Source organism: Pagrus pagrus (assembly GCF_965226575.1).
Source record: "Pagrus pagrus genome assembly, chromosome: 17".
Lineage (NCBI taxonomy): Eukaryota > Metazoa > Chordata > Actinopteri > Spariformes > Sparidae > Pagrus > Pagrus pagrus.
Window position 1 is genome coordinate 10,577,610 of NC_140201.1, and position 21,697 is coordinate 10,599,306.

Genomic DNA, 21,697 nt, shown 5'->3' on the forward strand with positions numbered 1-21,697 from the left:
GCCTGGTGTGTTAATCCGTGATCAGTGGAATCAGTCGGTAGCTGGATAATCTTACAGAAGCAGCTTCTGAGGAAACAAAAGAGCTTTGGCTCGGTTCCTTGCTTTTCTTGTTCCAGGAGGTACCAGGTGCTGGAGGATGTAACGGATACCAGTGGTGGAATTTAACTATTTACTTATCACTTGTATTTGAGTACAAGTTCAAGGTATTTAGTATTTTCATTTTATGGTACATTATACTTTAACTCCAATACACCTCAGAGGCAAATATTGTACTTTTTACTTAACTACATGCGTCTCATGGCTTTAGTTACTTACTTTTCAGATTGCAATCTCTCGTACACTAACCTTTGGAAACTGTGTATCTCCAAAGAAAGTTTTTCTTATGTGAGTTGAGAAAATATTCCTATTTCTTAAACCAAATAAACAATTTAAAACCGTCTTGGATTTGCTGGAAAACAATTCAAAATCTGAAAAACTCATTGAACTTTTTTATTTCGTGCACTCTTCTTCCTTTTCATAACCTGGTGCCTACATTTCCCACAATGCAATTAAGGCACTGAGTGAAGTTTTTTGGCCAATACATTAACAGTGTTGGAAAAGTGATGGTGAAGATTTTTCCCTTGTACAGAGGTATTAGCAACATGTCTACAAATGTTGCATCTGGATGTTGGCAGGTGGCCAACCGGACATATACTTTGCATTTACAAGAAACAAACCGGTACAAACCTGTTTAAAAGATCTATAAACCTGAGGCAAGTTTTCACCTTTACAGAGATACAGAGAATACAAGATCAAGGCCTGCGGCTGTCCTGAGGTTTCACAGCTCTTCGTTTTTACCACTGATAATAACCAATTCAGTCTGAAGATGAATAAAACAAACTGTGCTGAAAGTGAACTGGGCTATGTTTAAGTAAAACTGAATGAGCAAATACTGTATCTTACTGTTACTTTTCAGTTTATTTTATCTCAGAATAATCCTCACAGACTTTACGGTGGCTCATTACGTCAATTGTTGTGTACTGAGGAATATTACACTATGCAAATTTCTGAGGTACAGCCTCGAGCAGGACGCACAAAACAAACTGACAGAGATGAACAAATCAGATGTAACAGCAGCGTGTCCTTACAGCTCTGGCTGAGTTCCCTCCTCAGAGACATTGAGTCTGTAATCCTTATTTGGTTTACTGTAATTACTGAAGACATCAAGCTGTAATCATGACTCCACCTCCTCCAGCCTCCCTGTCTTTCTCCTTAGATCACCCTCTCCTCTTACCAGGAATCCCTCTGCTCTCGTTTCCTTTTTTTAAAAATACTGAATGACACAACCACCATGTATCCTAATTAGAGCCACATTTGTAGCTTAGTGCAGGCAATGAATCATGGAGTGTATCTGGGGACATCATACAATTTGTCGCACTCGAAACATTAGTGGTGTAAGACGGTACATCCCTGATGCGTGAGAAAGCGAGCGGTGGCTTTTACAACGTGGGGGATCAGCATTGTTCGAGCTACTGGTTGTGAATCACAGTGGCAATGGTGTCATGTTACTGTACAGCAGCACTGATCTAACATGTACATGAATAAGCTTAAAATAGATGATTTCACTTCAACCCTTTCAACTGACAACTCTGGCTTTTAAAAAAAACAAGCACACTTCACATTGTACAGGATACAACGGTGGTTACTGATGTAACAAAGGCCGACTCATTCATCTAGAAAACCAGAGCCTGTTTACTTTGGGCTGGGCTTTTTATAATAAGCTGCCTTTTGAATTTAAGTCATTCATACCAGCAGTCTGTTTACCCTGACGAAAAGCAGATGTGCTATATTTACAGTGGGTTATTGTGTTTCAGCAACGTGTACTTTTATTTGGGTGTCACGGAACAAACAGCTCTTAAAATGAAGTAGGTTATGTCTGAAACCATGATTTAAAGCCTGATTACATGTTGTCAAACACAGGAAGAACATTGTAGTGAAATAATACAGAGGGCTTATATGGTTTTACTCGATTTGTGGATCAGGTTTGTGGTCTTTCTGAAGAAATGGCCTCTCATTTTATGCCACACCTGCCTGAAACTATAAAGCAAGTAACAACAGGAAAACACCGTCTGGTGTCTCTGCGGTTTGTTAATCCCACACCATAGTAAGTTTCTTTAAAGGACAAGTTCAACCAAAAATGAAAATTCAGTCGTTATATACTCACCCCCATGCGGATGTAAAGTAGGATGATATTTTGTGGTCCACAAAACATTTCTGGAGCTTCTCAGCAAAAACACATTGCAGTATTCTCCTAAATAACTGAAGTAGATGGGGACTTGTTTAAAAACATAAAAAATCAACCAAAAATTAAATATGAAAAGGCTCCATACAGCTTGTCCAGCCACAAATCCACATCTCTGGAAGCCCAGAGAAAGAAAAATATTGAGACCCTTGACCCTTGTCGGATGGGGACCCACTTCGGATGGGGTTCATGCTAATGTTTTTAGCTTAGCAGCTACATTAACATTTGTCTTTAAAACGGGTGTAAATAACGACTTTTAAAACCAATTTTGGATCTTGGGGCTTGCAGAGACATGGATCACGTCAGATGACCCGTATTGAGCCATTTTTATGTATTTTTTTTTTTTTTTTTTTCATTTTAAAACAAGTCCCCATTTACTTCAGTTGTTTGAGGGAATGCTGTTTTGCTGTAAAAGCTTCAAAAATGTTTTGTGGTTTACAAAACTTCCTCCACATTTCCATCAACATATGACTGAGCAGATAATTACAGAGTTTTTCCTTTTTTGGGTGAACTTATCCTTTAAGATTCAAAAAAATCTGCTTAATATAATGAATAATTTATAATGAAAATACTTTTTTTTTCATCTGCCAAATCTGTTAAGTGAACCACTGATTTCTGTCTGGTTTGATCCATTATTCAATGTTCTCCCTCTGTCACAGCAACACTGTCAAACGCTGAAAGTAGGACACTTTCTCTGGGCTGACGTGCCAGAACTTTGTGTCAAAACAAAGTTTCAAGCCATACGCCACCAAAGGTAAATGAGTTCAGCCAAGTGGCACCAGATCCACCTGACATGTGACAGGACTGTTATCAAACAGGACTATATCCTCTTTGCAGGCCTGACACAGATTTAGCTGCAGTGCATGGGAGGTAGATCTGAGGTGCTGGAGGTGCCTGCGTGGTGCTACACTGTTACAAAGTCATCACTTGTAAATGGGGGAGAGCTTGAATAAAATTCATTGAATTAAGACAGATGAAGAGGGTCAGCATATGGGATCCATCTGGAAGAAGCTCAGGCAGGTGACTGAGGACAAAATGCTGTGGTTCAGCAGCACTCAGACCAAATGTCTGCCGGATGGAGGTGTCATCAACTTCACTGAGGTAAGACGTGGTTTATTTACACTTGAGTAAATCATTAAATCATTATCGTCTCTCATATGCATTCTTAATATATAATGACTTTCAGTTTTTTCTGTAATAATGCATTTAAGGATTAAATAGGCTGTAAATGACCAGTCTGGTCCAAACATGTTAAACAATTTTATTGCTTGTTTTTAATACAATCTGTCCAAATGAAGTAGTACAACAACAACATGACCAATAAAATCATATAAGACAGTATAAGATAAGATTTTATTAATCCTATCGATGAAATTTAGCTTTCACAAGCACAATAAGATAACAGAGGTAGATAAGAACTAGATATGAATACAGCACGATGGTAAGTAAGAGAAATGTGAAAGTAAGTCATAGTTTATGCTTTAAAGTACCTTAACCTGGACCAGTTTGTGCATAAATATATAATAGATTATATTATAATATGCAATAGATTATAGATTATATAAAAGATTGTTTTAAAAAGTACCCAAAAGTAGTCTTACTTGAGTAAAAGTAAAGATATTATGTTAAAGTATACTTTGGTAAAAGTGAAAGTCTCCCATATTAATAGTACATGAGTAAAAGTCTTAAAATATCTAATATTAAGTAATAATTACTTAAGTATCAAAAGTATAAGTAAATTAAGCCAACTGTATGTTTACATGTATGTATATACTGTACTGTATACTATATGTCAGACTGGCTGATTATTGGATCTGATGTTGTCTAAATCAGAGTTTTTTTTATTTTGATTGCAGATAAATACATAAAAATGTGCTATTTGTGATCTGCAAAGTAACTAGTAACTAAAGTTGATTTTACACATTAAAGTGTTTACAGGTCTTGAGGAGTACCACTGAATATATGGAAAAGTAGTATGAAGCCTTTTGTGGCTCCAGAAGAAGCTGCAGGTTATCTGATAAATTGCCTCCAGTGGATGTCACTCAGTGGCTCAGTTGCATTGTGGGTAATGTAGGTTCCAGGTTTTAAAAAGAATATTGTACTTTTCACTTTCTACATTTATTTGATAACTTTTTTACTGTATTTATCTGCAATCAAGATTAAAAGAAATCTGATTTTGACAACATTGGATCTAATATTTAGCCAGTCTGATGACATAGTATACAGTATATACATGTAAATATACAGTATGTGTAATTTAATGTAATTACAATACTGGTAAATGTAATTGGTTACATTCCACCACTGTAGATAAGCATATTTATGTATAAATGTGTATATAAATGAGGAACTTTATGTCTGTCAGTCATGTCAAAACAAAAATATATATATTTTTAAGTATAATGGAGTAGTTATATCTATTGTACTGTAGCCTACAACAATGGTACAAACCGTCCACAGTGAGTTGTGCTTGCCACATCGTGATTTATGATTCAGTACATTCCAGTGAAATGAGGCGCAGACACGTTGAAGACCTGCAGGGCTCATTTTTATTACCTGGACAGACAACAGACACACGGAGACACGGAGAGGCAGCGGGACGGACCAGGTGTCTCTGCGCCGTTGTTCAAGTGTCTAACAGTTGTGTGAGGACATGTGAAGTTTATAAACACCGACAGACAGAGAGAAAAAAGTGCGGACATTGTAATTTCTGTCATTGTTCATGTGTTGGCTTCACTTCCCGGTCTGAGAAGATGAGCGGCGGCGGCGGCGGCGTGAGGCGGCGGACGGTGGCGGGTGGAGAGCGGGACAACAAGGCTAACGTGAGTGATGAGTACAACTAGCTTAAATGTTTTCAACTAAAGTGAACAAAAGTCGACCCCCGCTGAGGTTAAACACGACTTTAATTCATCTTTGACGCTCAATAACATGATTATAGTGACTTCATCTTACTTCATGTGTCCGCTGGTACCACTGGACTTCATTACAGGTGAAAGGTTTCAAAGGTGATTTAAGCTAATTAATTAGCTTAATTAATTAGCTTAAACCGTTGTCCAGCTCTATTGGGCTCTTTTCCCAGTAAACAGGTCTATGTGTGGTCTGTATCCTACATGAGGCATTTTAAATAAGATGGATGTGACAGGACAAACAAACAAAAAGTTGTTCACTTATGAAATCAAAAAGTGTTTGAGTCGCCATATTCAACACACCTGTGTTTCTTCTTCCCCTTTTCTTCTATATCACAGTTTAGTGCTACATGTGAAGTCTGACAGTATCATGTGGCATGTGTGTGATGATCATGGCAAACTTTGTTTTTTACATAATGAGGCTGATAGCCGCCTTTGGCTTAAGTTAATGTCTGTCTCATGGTATAAGTTGTACCCTGTGACTTCATTTAGTTGTGTAATATCTTGAGGACATGCAGGGGTGAATTTAAATCAAATGACTTTGATTTAAAAAAGCAAAGTGAATTGCCTGATATCCCTTAAAAGTAATGCCAAGTGGTCGCTGCATATACAGAATCATCACACCGCATTACACTACTCCTTGTTGCTGAAGTTGAACATCACTCAAAGTACGTTTATCACTAGCGTCACTGTTACTGAGTCACTGTTACATGGCGCTTTCACTGGAACTTTAACCTTCTTATTGCCGTCATGTTTAATGTGTATACACAGTAAAGAAAGGCCACCAGACTGTCAGTGGTTCCTCCTTCACAGCACACTAACTTGTTAAAAGAACAAATCTATATATTGAAACAAGTGAAGTCAGAGCCGTACTTCAAACGCCATAAGATGAAAATTCAGTTATTATACCCTCCAGCCATGTTTCTAATTTCTCAGGAATAATTGTAACATTTGATAACATTCTTGAACTTTTTAAAATTAATCTTTTGTGAAGGCTTCATTAAGAAAACAATTGACCTGACATTCAGGAATGAGTTTTCTATTCCATGCCAGGATTTCCAAAGAAAGCGCCAAGCCTGACTGGTTTGTTAGTTAAATACATGTTTCCTCTTATCATTGGCAGACAAATCTTTTTTTTTTTTTTTTTTTTTTGCTTCTTCACGGTTTGCTGCACAGTTTTGTTATTACACACTCTCTTGTATAATGGCTATTTACCAAAGGGACTTTTTCAGATGAAAGGTTAAACATTACACAACTTTTTATCAAAGTGAAAGTAATTCACAGGCCTGAATCACTGAGTTAATAATTGTTATATCGTATATCATAATGGCACCAGGATGGTGGCATGAATAAACAGATCGATTGTTTATACATTTACCTGGCAGGAAGGAGACACACAAAGTCATGCCTAGACAACTAGGATAAAACAAAAAAAACTAATGATCAGAGGAGAGTTTCCTGGCTTTACAGGGGATAGTAAAGCTGACTTTACAAGATAAAACTATTCATTCACTGGATCCTGGACAGCAATAACTCTCATAGCTAAGGGCCATTTTAAGTCTTGTAATCTCACTGTAAACATGAGCTTTGACCTGTTTCCATCCTATTCTGCAAACCCCTACACTTTCCGCTGGGAAACCTACTTATCCCACCTAAGCACATTTAGGAGTTGAAGTGTTTTTTTTTCTTGACAGATGACATTTATGTTAATGCGTTTTCTGTCATGGCGTGAGAAAATGCTGACAAGAGCAAGAGTGGTGCAGGCAAAGATATTATTAAGATAGTGTCACTGGATTGTTCTCTGTTTTCTTTGTCAACTGTACCGTATACTTACATGGCAACATAAGAGAGCGTTACTGACAGTCTTTTGTGTGTGACACTAACATTGTTAAATGGCATGTTTACCCTGCTCACACACCCACAAAAGGACACGCAACTATAAATATATACAAATAGCTATACACATCACAGGGTGTTAAGCACACACCTGCACAAACTGGAATGTACTGTACTGTACCAACAACCATTTAACCTAAAAAACTCCCTGCTTGGCGCTTGGTACCCAAAACTACAGGAGCTTTGGTGGTGGAGCTTGCAGTGCTAATTTTTTCTGATCGATCGAGTCTTGCAGCATTTTATCTCTGCTACCGTTTTTAAAAATCTGCAGACACAAACTGGTTGGTTTTATGTTCACTGTGTTTTGACACATCAGCGTGGTGATACAGAAGAAGGAATACTGCAGATGGCGTATTCATACAGCGTCATTGTCGTTGTATAGTTACTTATAATGAAAAATAAATATCAGTTTCAGCCTTGTTATACGCTTAAAATGTATAATGGAAAAAGCATTATGCCTAAGATGTTTTCAGTTATGTAAGTTTAATGTTTAAAGTTTAAACTTTCCAATAGTTTGAGACACACGGAGACACACAAACATGAACTTATTTGGAGTGTGCCATTTGACTTTTGTTTGCACAGTTTTGTTTACACTGCACACACTTGCTTTGCCGGTGGCTGTTATATAAAGACGCTTCATTAATCTCTCTTACATAACTCACGCCACACATTCCTCAGAGTGCTGCTACCTACCAGTGTCACCATGTGGTTGATAAATGAAGGCTTCTTCATTCCACTGTTTTATCTATTGGTCACTTATTGTCCCAAGTAAGTTAAATGTTAGAGCAGACTACACCTAAGTGTTAAGGGTTAACTTAGCAACTTATTAACTCTGAATGATAAAGACTGATGAAGATAATTGCCTGGTTCCAGACCTCTAGGCTGTTGCCCATTTTGTGAAAAATGTGACAAAAATGGCCATAAAATCTGATTATCAAACTATTAAGATAATATGTGGCTTCTGAAATGTCCCAACGATAAGATTTACCATCCTCAGACTTCTTTGTTGAGGACTGTTTATAATCTAATCAGAGAAATGTTCCCTTTAGTTCTTTCTGTTGTGAATTTGGCACTGCGGTCCTGCAGGGGAGGCTAACAACGTCATGCCTCCTTGGACTGGCACTGTAGCTCTCTGACTGGAGAACAGTCTGGAGGAAAAAGGGTTGGGCATCTGGCAGAGCCTCACCCAGCCATGTAAGGCAAGACAGTCGTGACTTCCCAGGCATTTAGTCACACAGACACAGACAGTCTGGATCACAGCTGCCTGAATATCATCTGAAAGAGTCCCGGACAGCTTCGCCTGCTCAGGTAGATATCAGATGGATCCTACCTGAGATAAACTAAATCGTTTGCATTTGGGTTCACTTGTGGTTGTAGCGTAGTCTGCTTTATGTATAACAGTAAAGCCTTTGATTACGTAATTAATTTGGTTATGTCTTCATAGTGGATATGTCATACTTAAGAGAAAGGCTTAGTTTCTCAGATGAAACCAGTCCAAACACAGATACTTAATAATGTTATAAATGCAGTGATAAGTATATTTCTTCAAGTACTGCACCCAAGTACAATTTTAAGTTACTTTTATGTGAGTATTTCCCTTTTCTTGAAACTTTATAGTTCCACTCCACTACATTTTGGGGACATATTGTGCTTTTTACTCACACTTATTTGACAACTTTAGTTACTAGTTACTTTGCAGATTGTATGCTGCGTCAGCACGTCAGATCAATAATTTGTAGTATAGTATACAATAACAATAAATACATGCATGTAAATATATGTATCATTGACTTTTACTTTGAAAATTACTTTTGATACTTAAGTACATTTAATATCAGATACTAAAAATGAGACATTAATGAGACAGCAGGCAAGCCACTAAAGAAAACATCTTTTCGTGACGTCATCTTCGTTATATTTGATTCAGACCACCTGAATGCAAACATTGCCACTGTGTTTGTCAGACAAGAAGCGGCTTAAAACTTTTTAGAGTCACCTCCTCCATTTGTCAGTTTCTTCTGATGCAATGGGGAAAATGATTCAGATTGTATTGGTGACACATACTGTTGGAATTAGTCAAAGGGTAGAGTTTATAATTAACGTGCGTGACGTGTTGGGCAGGATGTTGCTTGGCAATAAAAGTACTTTATGTTTTGACTGCACTCAGAGATGGGTGGATTTCACACTTTGCTGTGACCTCTGTCCACATCTGGAGTGTGAATTTAGATACAGGTGATTGTGCATACACCTACTATCTATGAATATACATGAATATTCTCCTTTCTCAGCTTGTTGAATCTTTTCATTGCATAGATTTATAGCTGTGTCTGGTTGATCCTTTATTTATTGTTGTTATTCAGTATCAGTCAGCCTGTACTGCTGTAAACAACAGTCATGGAGGAGTGTGTAGCTCAATGACTGGGATTGGATGGTCCTGTATTGATTGTGGGTGGTTACTGACTGGATGAGAGTGCTCTTGTAGCCCAGACACTGAGGTGAAGCAATGATGTCACCTCCGAATCAGTAAAGTCATGTCGGACAGATGATCTAATCTGTGTTGATTTCATTCTCTGACTGCCTTGCTTTCGGAGATAATAGCATATAATCTCCTATACTGTACTTTACCTCACCCCTGTCGTGGCTCGTTTTTTGAAAACATGTTCAGACTGTACCAAAGTGTTTTCTGAAGACTCAGACCCACCCCTTCTTTCTATCACAGCTGATAATCATTTAATCATGTTGGTTTTTCATCAGTTCATACCCAAAGATAACAAATGATCTATATCAACTCAATGAATTATCAAATTGTGACTTTTTATTATGTTTAATTAGGCTGCTATGCCTTAAGGGCTGAGCTGTGAAAAAAAGATACTGAACAGGTTCTGCTGTTTTTTTCCCTCTCTGTATAGTCTGAGACTGGTCGATGTCAAATCCAATTTGATAGCATTTGGACACACTTTAGTTAGGTGTGAGAACAGTATTGAAACTAGAAGTGTATTTTGACCACCTTGCATGTAGTTTAATGAAAAAAGTTGATAATGGTGGTTTCTGGCTGCTTGTTTTTAACTAATAGTATATCTTAACTAATTGCAGCACCTACATGTGAACAAATGCAGGTGATGAACTCTTGTAATGAATTTATTTGATGTTGCATAGTTGTCCTGGTAGAAATATTTCAACACAGTGTTATGCAAGACATAACAGTATTCAACCACATGTTTGTCTTTTGATCTGATAATACTCATGAGAATCTGATTGATAGATTTATACCTCGGAGGGATAATCAATCAGCTGTAATGGCACAATACCTGGTACTGATATTATCTATGAAGCCTTTTTAATTAGTTCTATTTAACCTGGAGATTGATTGTATTGTGCAATGAGTTGATACATAAATACGATACGTAAGAGAGGTGGATATCACTTAACTCTGTGTTTTCAAAGTGGGTTTAAGGTTAATCCTCCTCTATGGTAAATGACATAGAAAGCGTCCCCTGAGCTGCACAAACAAGCCTAGTGGAGCAGCACTAAGACTTACATTTTAAGTGCTAGTTTGTGCATGTTCGTGCAGCAGAGAACTAATATGGTCTTAAGTTGAGGTGATAACATATTTAATTTGAGTAACACCCTCATATTCACCATTAAACACTTTTTCTGACTCAAGACTTGTTGTTTTTCTTGCCAATACATGAATTTAAGAGGTGTTACATCAGGACTGAACAACAGTCAGCAGTAGCGTATATGTTATTTGGACATGCCAGGACTGTAAAGGTATGCAGTGATTCAATGTTTAATTTCACCATCATATTCTTGGAACATGATCACATATACAGGCCATTTTGCCTGTAATGACACCTATTAAGCACTTTTTGCAGGAGTGGTTCTTAATCAACCTCTTTTTTAGCCGTAATAATTTGTCGGCACAGTTTTTATGGTGCTGCGTAGTTGACCTCTGCAATATTTGTCGGCTACAACGTGATCAATCAAGGACTCTTTAAGGGCCCTCATAACCGAGCTCCTCTGTATCTTTCTTTCCTTCATATTTTCACCCCCCCCCCCCACACTCTCCGATCCTCTCTTTAAAAGTTGAACAAGCTTAAAAGTTTTAACGACTTAAATACTCAACTTTACTTGGTCATTTTGAGGAAACCGGTTTCCGTGATTTATTCTAAGTAACTTTGTCAGGTTTTATAGGGAACTAACTACTACTGTACCATCTGCACGCTTGACTAGCTTGGGGTTTAGAGTTTTTAGCCGCTCTGCCCCATGTCTGATCTCTCTCCCACAAGACTTTCGCCACATTAACTCTCTGTCTCTCTAGTCTCTACCTTCAAATCCCGTCTTAAAATACACCTTTTCAAACTGGCACACGCTGTTTGATTCTGACTCTACTGGTTACACTCATAGAGAGTTTTTTACCCAGTAATTTATACATAGTCATTAAATTAGCTTGTATTGAATACCGTTGCCTTGATGTTTGATACATTCAGTGCTGTTTGTTTTTTAAAATTTGGTCTCGTATGTCATCCTTGAGTGCGCCTATAAAGGAAATTATTATTATTGTTGTTAATATTATTTTTCTGAAGTTTGGTGAAACATTTTAATTAATTAAATTATTATAAGAGATTGCTTCAGTGTTCAGCAAACCAATGAGGTCATCATTAGTGTCTTGTTTCCCATAGTTTTTTTGTTTTGACATGCAGTGAAGAAACATGGGATTTTTCCCAGGGAAGGATGAAACTCATCAAAGCCGTTCAGTAGAACAGATCAAAAAGCTTGAACTTGGCAACTGTAAACAATATAATTGCAGATACTTATCTCTGATCATCTTAAAATAATGAAAAAGCTGAGGTCATTATCTGTAACCTTCTTCTACAGTTGTGCTTAGTGGATGCGTGTCAGCCACATGCTGATTCAGGGGCTTCCAAAGACAAACATGTGGTGGTGTGCAGAACATTGTGTTTCTTCAGAAAGCTACACCCAGGGTGTGTCTGTCCCTTGAAGTGCCGTACGTCTCTTATTGAGAAGCCCTCGAGCTGTCGCTCCCTCCCTCTCACAGTGAAATGTTGGCTTGCCTGTCACTGCCTTCGCTCTGATGGTTTTCAGACACTGCAATTACACGCAGAGATCTGTCGTTCAAGCTAAAAGATTTAAGCTGTGTTTGACTTGCAAAGCAGAGAACTAGCTGCTTACACAAGAAACTAAATGTTTGGTCATGGGACATGCTGGGCTGCGTTATTTGTTCTTAAATTCTTTGCATAAATTACTGAACTGTTGAATTGACTAATAGCATGACACACACTCTAAAACCATAAAGTGTTCACACGCAGGTCTATTTTATGTGTCACAGTGGCACACACACACACACACACACACACACACACACACACACACACACGCACAAACTATTAAAAGCTCTATGTGATTACTTTCATGGTAATATTTAGATTATCATGTATCATTGTTAACCTTTTCACATTGCTTATTCTGTGAGGATGTTATGCATTTTTTTAAAATATTGAACAGAAATAATGAAAACAGTATTGTTACCGATCTCCACATGTTTTGCAATTCAACATGATCTGCAGGCACCAGGCATCACATGATTTTTAACTGCCTAATATCAACAAAAGTGCAGCAGACCACCACTTTGTGGGGTTTAGTTTATCACATAGAGCTGCAACATTCAGCCTCACTGTCCGGTGACCTGACCTGATGACTAATGTGGCACTAAGTGTGTGTTCAGATGAATGCACTCTCACAATGTTACTTGGAAGCCAGATACAAAAGGGCATTTCCCAGGAAAGAAGTGGTTGAATTAATGACGTTAGTTGTCCGGTGGTCCTACACTGGAAAAAATGCCAGGATCAAACGAAATAAGTACAGAAAGAATGAACACAAAGTGTTGTTTTGCTTGTAATAAGTCAAATTTGCTAATGGAACAAATGAAAATTTGTTGAGAGTCCTTGAAATAAGATGTGATCTCTAAAAAAAGTCCCATATCTCACTGAAATGTTACTTGTTTGGTGGTCATGTCTTATTAAGTGTAAGGAGACATTTTGATTTGAAATTAGCTAAATATACTTGGTAAGACTTTGAGTTTTTACATTGTAGCTATCAGCTGTGAAACAAAATCTGTAAGGAAAAAGCTGGGATTCATTCTCATAGTCTCTTGTGTTTTGATTGATTACTTTATTTACTCTTCTAAGGTGTAAATGACAGTTTACAGGTTCATGTGTGGTGTCACTAAATCATTTCGTACTGAAGTTATTATTGCGGCATCGTCTCACACTTAGAGCTAACAACAGACTGTGGTATGCAAATGATTTGTCAGTGCCTCTTTATCATTCCTGCACTTTAACGACAGGTGTCTTTCTCACAGGTAGCAATTAAAGTTGTGTGTAGTGATTGTATTTACGGTGCGCATTTGGCACATGAACAGCGTCACTGTGGCGTTTACCAGGGAAGACGCACCTGAAGCTTGTGATTACAAAATATTATGTAATGTGGAATTTAAAAAAGGCAAAAGTGACTCGTGTTGTCCGGAGAAGGCAGCAACATCTGTTTCTCTTGTGTTTTATCTGCCATGCAAAGGTATCACCTGCCAGCGTTAACTTGTAAAAATACCACTCTGACGGAAAATAAAAAGCTGCTGCTGGAAAACACATTTTTATGAGAGAAGTTCCAGCTTCCAGCAGTCTGACATCAGTGGGTCTTACCTGTAAACACCTTACTACACTGCAGTTATATTCTACAGGAGAAAAACAAGTCAACATACGTTATCATAGTCACTAAGAAGGGTTTTTCCTCTGTTTAGCCTCTCTTCTTACTAAGTGGTAAATTGTTATTTTATTTTCCTTCAGACTTTTAAATAAGTTATCTTAATGATAGTTTGAGTGATTCCCTCCTATTCACATCGTAAGACTGAAAACAAAGAAGCTGACATAATTACAGTCCAGACATCCACAGGACATTTTGTTCGAGTTTCTTTGTGCTTTTTAAATAATGAGCCATTTGTGCAGTTTGGTTTTGGTCTGATTACTATCTAATTACTTTGTGGCTGACGCCCACTTAAAGTTTAATTAAGGCCAGCGATGATAGAACAGCAGCAAAACAAAGTAAAGAAATATTTTTATGGGCATCCGCCCCTTATAATGACTGATAATATCAAATCAACCTTTACCTCTAGTGCTGCAGGGCTGAGGAACAATTCAATACAAGCTATTATACATACAAAGACACATACATGTAAGTGTTGCACACGAACACCTAACACCACACAAAGGCTTAGAGGATTAAGCATAATTTTCTTTTTGGCGGTAAGATAAGAATCAACCATGTTACATAACTCACCTTTACCTGCAATGTTTTTCCTGCACCTGATTTGTTAAGTGCAAAATGGTTTGTTTTCTTTGTGTGGAGGCAAACCTCCACATGCTTAAACGGGTGTTGGCAAGGAGGGTTATGAAAACTCATAGCATGTGTTTTCTTTGGGCAACGGTTTTACTTAATGTAAAATATATTTAGAAAAGAATCGTTTCAGCTCAGTGTAAGGGAATCTGTTTTACATTTTGAAAAAAGTTTATACTATGTTTAATGCCAGGATGCTATTTTCAGCTTTTACAGGAAAAAAATAGATAACAGAAAACATGTGAACTCTGTGTCCTCATTGAGACCAGACTACTCCAACACATCCAGTCCTTGAATGAAGAAAGCCTCCCTTTGCTTGAGTTTTTGTATTCTGTCCCCTCCCACGACCAAACATGATTTGATTGTGGGGAAAACCAGAGCACACTAGCCAGGATTCGAAAGCAGGACCTTCTTGCTGTGGGAAACAGTGCTAACCACTGAGCCATCAGATTAAAATGTGAACTTTGACTAATTAGCTGTAATCATCATACAACGTCATGCACTTCCAGTGAAACCCTGCAGTCTCCATATTATCAGGACAAGAGGATGTGTTATTAACTGAATGAACTCCTACTGGAAAAGAGAGGCCCCATTTAAAACAGCTCGTGATCAACAAATAATCTAGTCAGGATCCAAGCAGTTAAATGCCAACCTGACAAAATGATCAGCCATGAATGAGTCATCATGGTGGATCACAAGGGGCCAGATTTACACTTTCCCTATGTGTTGCAGAAAAAAGAAAAAAAGATGTAATTACATTACAGATACATTCAGTAAAAAAGTGAATTAATAACAGGATTACAATTGAATCCTTTAACTCTTCAATTTAAAATAGATTATATTAGAATAGAATACAAATACCTACAGAAAAGTAGAGTACACATGCCTTTTAAAAAGAGTAGAACAAAATAGGATAAATAGTCGATCATGTGGCCAGAAGTAAGTCAAACCATACGCCTTTTTCCAGAGTAGCCCATCTGAATGTGCTGGTTTTGACCAAACTCTGTGCTGTAAATATTTGGTTTCAAGTTGTATAAGAGAAATGTCCTCACACAATCTGTTTCTGTTGCTGAGGAAACAAAGTTGAATTGTGAGTGACTCAACAGTTCTGGATGTTTTGACTGTTGGTATTTTTGGCCCCCGCTGGTCTGGTTTCATTTTCTCCAGTGAGCTGAGTGTGGTAGAGCGTGTGTGGTCACCAGACTCTGCAGTGGAAATGTCTCCTCAGTGACGGTTGCTAGGCATTATGGTCTAACTGCGTGGTATCCACGGAGGAACTTCAGTATGGGGAAGTTTTTATGGCTAAAAGTACCCATTTCTTCCCTGCTCCTCCCTCTATCTCACTGCTGGCTTTCATTTTGAGCGCCTCTCCTTTCTCTTCATTGGTTGTTTTTTTCCCCCTCATAATCCACGCCGCTCCTCTTAGTCAACTAGTTCCTCTTATGCTCTCTCCTTTCATTTCAGGACCGTTGCAGGAGACTTCGGCTCGCTCTACAGGATCAGGATCAGTCAGGCTGCACATCGGAGCAGCACGGCAACAAGGTAGAGAATTAAAGAGGAAAACTGTTTGGTTTTTTTTGAATGAAAGAAAAAAGTCTGTGACAGGACGTTAACTCAACTTTTTTGTTTTGACTGAATGAAGGAGAGCAGCATAGCAGTAGTGCTGCCACAGAAACCAGAAGGGCAGGAAGAAACACTTGAACTCATCACTCCCACGGAAGAAAAAGTTGAAGTCATTAAGGTATGTGTAGTTGTTTGTTTGTGTAGTTGTGTCGTATTTGAGGTATTTGAGAGCTCATCTGTATTATCTAACACAACAGGTTTTCCTTGAGGCTCGTTCACAGACCGGAGAGAGCGTCAGGATGCTGACGGACGAGGTGTCACAGATTCAGGAGGTGAGTTTGTGACAGACGGAGCTGAGCAACATTTCCCTCAGCCGTATTTAGACAATGAGTCAACAGTCAGTGCCTGGTGGAGAATATTAGAGTGTGTGTGGCTGGGTTGAATAAGGTGAAGGGGATAGTAGTAGTAGTTTCTGCATAGCACACGTCTTTGAATGCATAATGTGTTTTTGTTAAAGGTGAGGTACTGCCTGAAGACTCTGAGAGAGCAGATGGCAGCCAGGCAGAACAGTAACAACAACAAGGTACACACCCTCTGCACCATAGTAAAAGATGTTTATGCTAAAATAATTGGGCTCAGTCTATCTTGTAAGTCCATATCTGGTTCTAGCTTCTCTAATGTACGGATAATCAATATCAATAAGTTAATACGAATAGATATGTATGGTAAGTTAATGGTAAAGGTAATTGTGACGTCATCATATTGTCACATTATGTCACATCTAATTGTAGCATACCTACAATTAGTTTTGTGGTTCAAATAGTAACAAACAATTCAAACCACAAATATAATTGTAGGCATGTTACAGCTTCTTGGCTTGAACAAGAATACATTCCATCACAATAGTAACTGTAGAGAACTTCAAGTGTTGTTAAAGTGAAGTTTTTTTCCTTTAGCTGCTTGTGTTTTGTTGCAGTGCAGTGATTTCTCTCATCATCTCCACTATTTTAAAGTAAAAGCAGAACTAAAGCCGTGACTCCACTAACCAGCCACTTGTCTCTTCCTCAGTATCCAGTCAATGGCTTCAAAGTCAACGTGCCCAGCAGCCAACCAGTTATCACCAATGGCAATGCCGTTCTCGAGTCAGACGCTCATGTAAGATAATCACAACTGAGCCTTCTCTAACGACCTCAGAAAAGTTACGATCTGATAATTGAACCAGTTGAATATGAATGAACCACGGGGAAAGGCATAAGCCAATTTCAGCTGAAACTACTTTGAATGCATTCAAATTTGTATTAAAATGACAGGCAGAAAAAAATGTCTGGCCCTCCAGCTGTTTCCAACTCACACCAGCCAACTACAAAGAAAATGGTGCCAGGCTCTCTAAAGCTGATGATAAAGCTTACCACACACACAGCACAGGGACTCACTTACACTCTGACTAATGGTGCACACACACAGTATTGTATTTCCAATGCATTATTCTAGGCTGAGTGCATTTTAACATCTCCTGTAACACAACACCATTATCTACAGAGGAAGTAGTTTCAGAGCAGGGAGATAGTGTGGCTTTCTATAGCCAGTGACCTGTATGTGAGGCATGTAGGTAAGCGTGGGTCACTTTATGCTGTCCTACATCCTAAGTGGTGTCAGATTATAGAATAGTGCATTGTTAAAAAAGTATTTTGCTCACCCAAAGGACAGCCCCGAGATACAAAACTGTCTCAATCTCAGTCATAATTAAACAGACGTCCAGCTAATTGCTTTTCTTACCTCAGGCTAGACCAAACAACCTTTTAAACATGTAGCATATCAGCCAATCAGCAGCCTCTCTTACATGTTAGCTCCTGCCTTGCCCTCAGGTTCAAGTAGTTTGCCAGATTAAGCGTAATTAAGCATGCCACTTTCTGTCTCTCTCAGGTCGTGGATAATCAGGAGGAGAGTGTGAGGCTCAGGGAAGTGACCAAGCATCTGTACGCACAGCTGAAGGACATGGAGAAGAGACATCAGGAGGAGAGGGAGAGACTGCAGGTCTGTCTCACGCGATCAGTTACATGACTCGATTTCCTGTCTGCAGCTATGACTCACTCCTCTGCTGCTCTCTTGTTCCTCTAATCATCCTCATTATCTGTCGGTTTCATCCCTCATCCGCTGATCCTCCACTGCTCGGGTCTTTGCTCTACACTGCATCTGTCAGGTCATGTAGGGACACTGCCACAGACTTCTTTCCTCCCCTTTTGGCATTGCATTGTGGGAGTTAGTGTAAATCAACAACAGCATCACGCTCATAACTCAGCTGCAAAAACTGTGACTTTATGTCACCACTTTTCCAGTGTGATCACACTTCATACCAGAAACCTGTTTAAAATTGCATCGAGTAAGAAATTGAGATAAAGAACCTGACTAACAAGAATGTTGAACATCGTCCCGTCCTAACATGCAAAAAGGGAAGAGATCTAATCAGGCAACACAAGTGAAAGCCTTGGTTAAACGTTTACTACTGAATTTGCAGTTGTGCAGTTTAAAAACATTGTCTCTTCCCCATTTGATTAAGTTGGAGCAAATAATTCATGTTACCAGCAAAAGAAAAAACTATAGCTGCCAAGTTGTAACAAACTGAGTCATCTTTTAAACCTCCTGCACACCAAAAGTAATCTTAACCGGCTGGTTTTTGTTTTGTTTGTTTTGGAGTATTATTACATAAGTTCAAAGGGGTACATCTGCAGAAACTCAAGACAAAATGAAACGACATGAAATAAACAGACAAAAACAAAACAAAAGCAAAAATGAAAAGGGCTTCCTGATTCCTAGTTTAATCATTATTGCCACATCAAAATGTGAATAAAAAGGCATAAGTTAGATAAGAACTCATGCCCAAGTACACAAATCTGTACATACATGACACATACAGGAGTTTTCACTCATGTTTGCTTCATTAGATCTTCTCAGGTGGACGTGTTCAAATTGCACTTGACTGACACATCGGTCACTTGAAAAGACCCGCGTGGGCGTGCAGCGCCTATTATTTTGTATCCGTCTCTTCTTACTTAGTTCTTACTCTGTCCTCCTTCACAGGCCGAGTCAAAAGAGTACAGCGTTCGTCTGGTTGAGCAGTCTGAGCTGCTGCAGAAGGCGGAGGAGCTGTCGGAGGGGAGGGGTCAGCAGGTGGAGGAGCTGCAGAGGCTGCTGGAGAGCATGGAGATTGAGAGCGGCCATCTCAAAGACAAGATGGCAGCGGGGGAGGCGGAGCTGCTGCAGCTTAAGGCCAACAGGGAGAATGGAGGGGAGCAGGAGCAGAGGTGAGATAAGAAACTAAGTGATGAGCCAAAGTCCCAATAAGAAGTAGAAGTTGGGTTTTTTGTCTGAAAAACTCATTTTTTTCAAAACTTTTTTAGATGACTGGCAAGTATAGGGGAACTTTTTGATTATCTATTAAAAACTTTCTTCCAAGGATGTAAAATACAAATCATACAAATACCATGACCTGCTCTAGTATAACTTGATAGATATAATCAATTTGGTCTTAGTTTGACAGTTTTCTCATGTGTGTGTGTGTTTGCAGGTGTGCAGAGCTGGAGAAGCAGGTGGCCGCTCTGAAGGAAAAGATTCACCACCTTGACGACATGTTAAAGAGTCAGCAGAGGAAAGTCCGTCACATGATCGAACAGGTATTTATGCACAGAAGCATATTTACACACACAAACTCAGACACACACACACACACGATACAAATAAGCTCTCCGGTGGCCAGAAATGCACAGGAAGCCATTAATAGGGAAATTAGATTTTGAGGAAGCGGACACACAAAGAGTAATTGATATGAGGGAGTGGAGCCAAGCGGAAACGTGCGGTGATATAAAACTCATTTGTCATGAATAAGTGATGCTGCATCTGCTCCCCGTTGGAAAAATGAGCGTCTCACTTTGTTTGTTTTGTCAATAACACAGCTGCAGAACTCCCGGACCGTCATCCAAGAGAGAGACCGAGTCATCAGGGACCTGGAGGAGAGGGTGGCTTACCTTGAAGCCGAGGTCAGGATTCATATGTAACTGTAGTCAGATTCTGAATTAATCCGCTTAGTTTTATTTTATTTTATGTGCTCAAGATAAATACACCAAACTTTTCTGATCAACTAAAAGCTAAAACGTTGTCCCTTTAAACCTGAGGACACAGCTCATGTCTGTACCCTCTTTCTGTCTTCAGAACAGAGAAATGCATGACCACATGGAGTACTTCCTGGCAGGCCAGGACCCTCCGCCACCGACACCCAAAGAGAACAAGCCAGAGGTTGTTTACAGGTGAGCCATCACTTCCTGGTTTCCGTTTCTGCTCATTTTCTTATTCACAACGAGATGCAAATTCCATCTTACTCCTGTCGTATCATGTCCAAGTTCACAACAGTCATTTTACATTTTTTATTTCCCCCTCTGTCCAGTAAAACCATCACACCGATGTCATCGAGCAACAAGGCGCTCCCATTCATCAAAGTCATCGAGATCAAGTCCTAAATGGAACGTTGACCACCGGGACCAGGAGTAAAATACAGTGTACATAAATATTTAACCACCTAACCTTAGATAAAACGTAGGTCTGCAGTGATTTGAAAAAGGCTGGCTCAACAGACCTCATGGTGACAAAGCACACTGGTCTTTTGTTTGTACCTCATAGCTACTTTTGAGGCTTTTCTGCAAACCTTAACTGGCTCAAACAGAGCCTAAAAAAGGAGAGTACAGGGGAGTTCAGGTTCGGATCCAGTGGTAGGAGGAATCCTAAAAAGGAAACAAGGATGGAGCCGTGCAGTGCAAAGAATCTTACTGAACTTTCAGATATACATGGACAAAAATCTGTTCAGTGTTTTCTCAGGAAGAGTTCAGTAAAGTTCCCTGTGTTGCATCTCGACTCCACTTCTTTCCCCCAAAGGATCCGAAATAAGCTTTTCAAACGGAAATGCTTTGTTAGGATTAGAAATGTCTGTTACATATAAAGTACATTTGGACAAATGTGCAAGTAATCACATGATGTTGAGTGTTGTCAGCTCTTCAGCCTCCTCAACCTCAATCCAAAGCAGCAGCCGGGTTCAGGGTCAGATTTCTCAGTGCTTTGCACCTCATTGCCAACGACCTGCATGCAGTTGTTAATGTTAAAATAAGATTTATGTTTAACTTAAATGTATTCCTCCTTCCTTTACTTTAGTTCTGCTGGAGAATACCTGTTAGAGGCTACTTGTAGATATTGATGCTAGTCGATCAACATTTTAATTCTCATCTCCGCTGCCAAGTGCTGCCACTCCATCCTTATTATATATCCTGTTTGTACGGAAAGGTTGCATATTTAATAACTAGTAGCTGATTTAATTGTACTTATTCACATAACTGTGCATTGTTTGTGTAGACTACATGTTTTTTTTCTGTAAAATACTTTCTGTTGCCATCGAGGTTGAACATTTTTATAAACTGCTACCGTTTACTGTGAACATTGTAGATAAATAAAAAAGTGAAGTTCACTGTGTGTCCTTTTATTGTAGACTTTGTTGACTGTTATGTAATGTCTGCTTAATCTGATTTACTTGTCCAAACTTGAGTGTCATCCTGTCTGCTGTTGCATCTTTACGCCATAACCTTGTACTGCCACCTAGTGG

At 38.9% G+C, this 21,697-nt stretch overlaps 1 protein-coding gene across 2 annotated transcripts; it reads left to right on the forward strand.

Annotated features, from left to right (window-relative positions):
* The first annotated feature begins 4,796 nt into the window (after positions 1–4,796).
* On the forward strand, positions 4,797–21,562 carry tuft1b (tuftelin 1b). 2 transcript variants are annotated; one of them, XM_084380163.1, is made up of 12 exons: positions 4,797–5,103; positions 15,958–16,035; positions 16,136–16,234; positions 16,314–16,388; positions 16,574–16,639; positions 17,125–17,211; positions 17,980–18,090; positions 19,135–19,358; positions 19,622–19,727; positions 20,007–20,090; positions 20,263–20,357; positions 20,495–21,562. In XM_084380163.1, exons 1-12 carry the CDS (start codon positions 5,035–5,037, stop codon positions 20,565–20,567), a joined length of 1,167 nt encoding a protein of 388 aa, XP_084236289.1. In that variant the 5' UTR covers positions 4,797–5,034; the 3' UTR covers positions 20,568–21,562. The 2 variants fall into 2 exon arrangements, with proteins under 2 accessions (XP_084236289.1, XP_084236290.1); XM_084380164.1 differs by lacking the exon at positions 4,797–5,103 and adding an exon at positions 8,325–8,391.
* Positions 21,563–21,697: the final 135 nt, after the last annotated feature.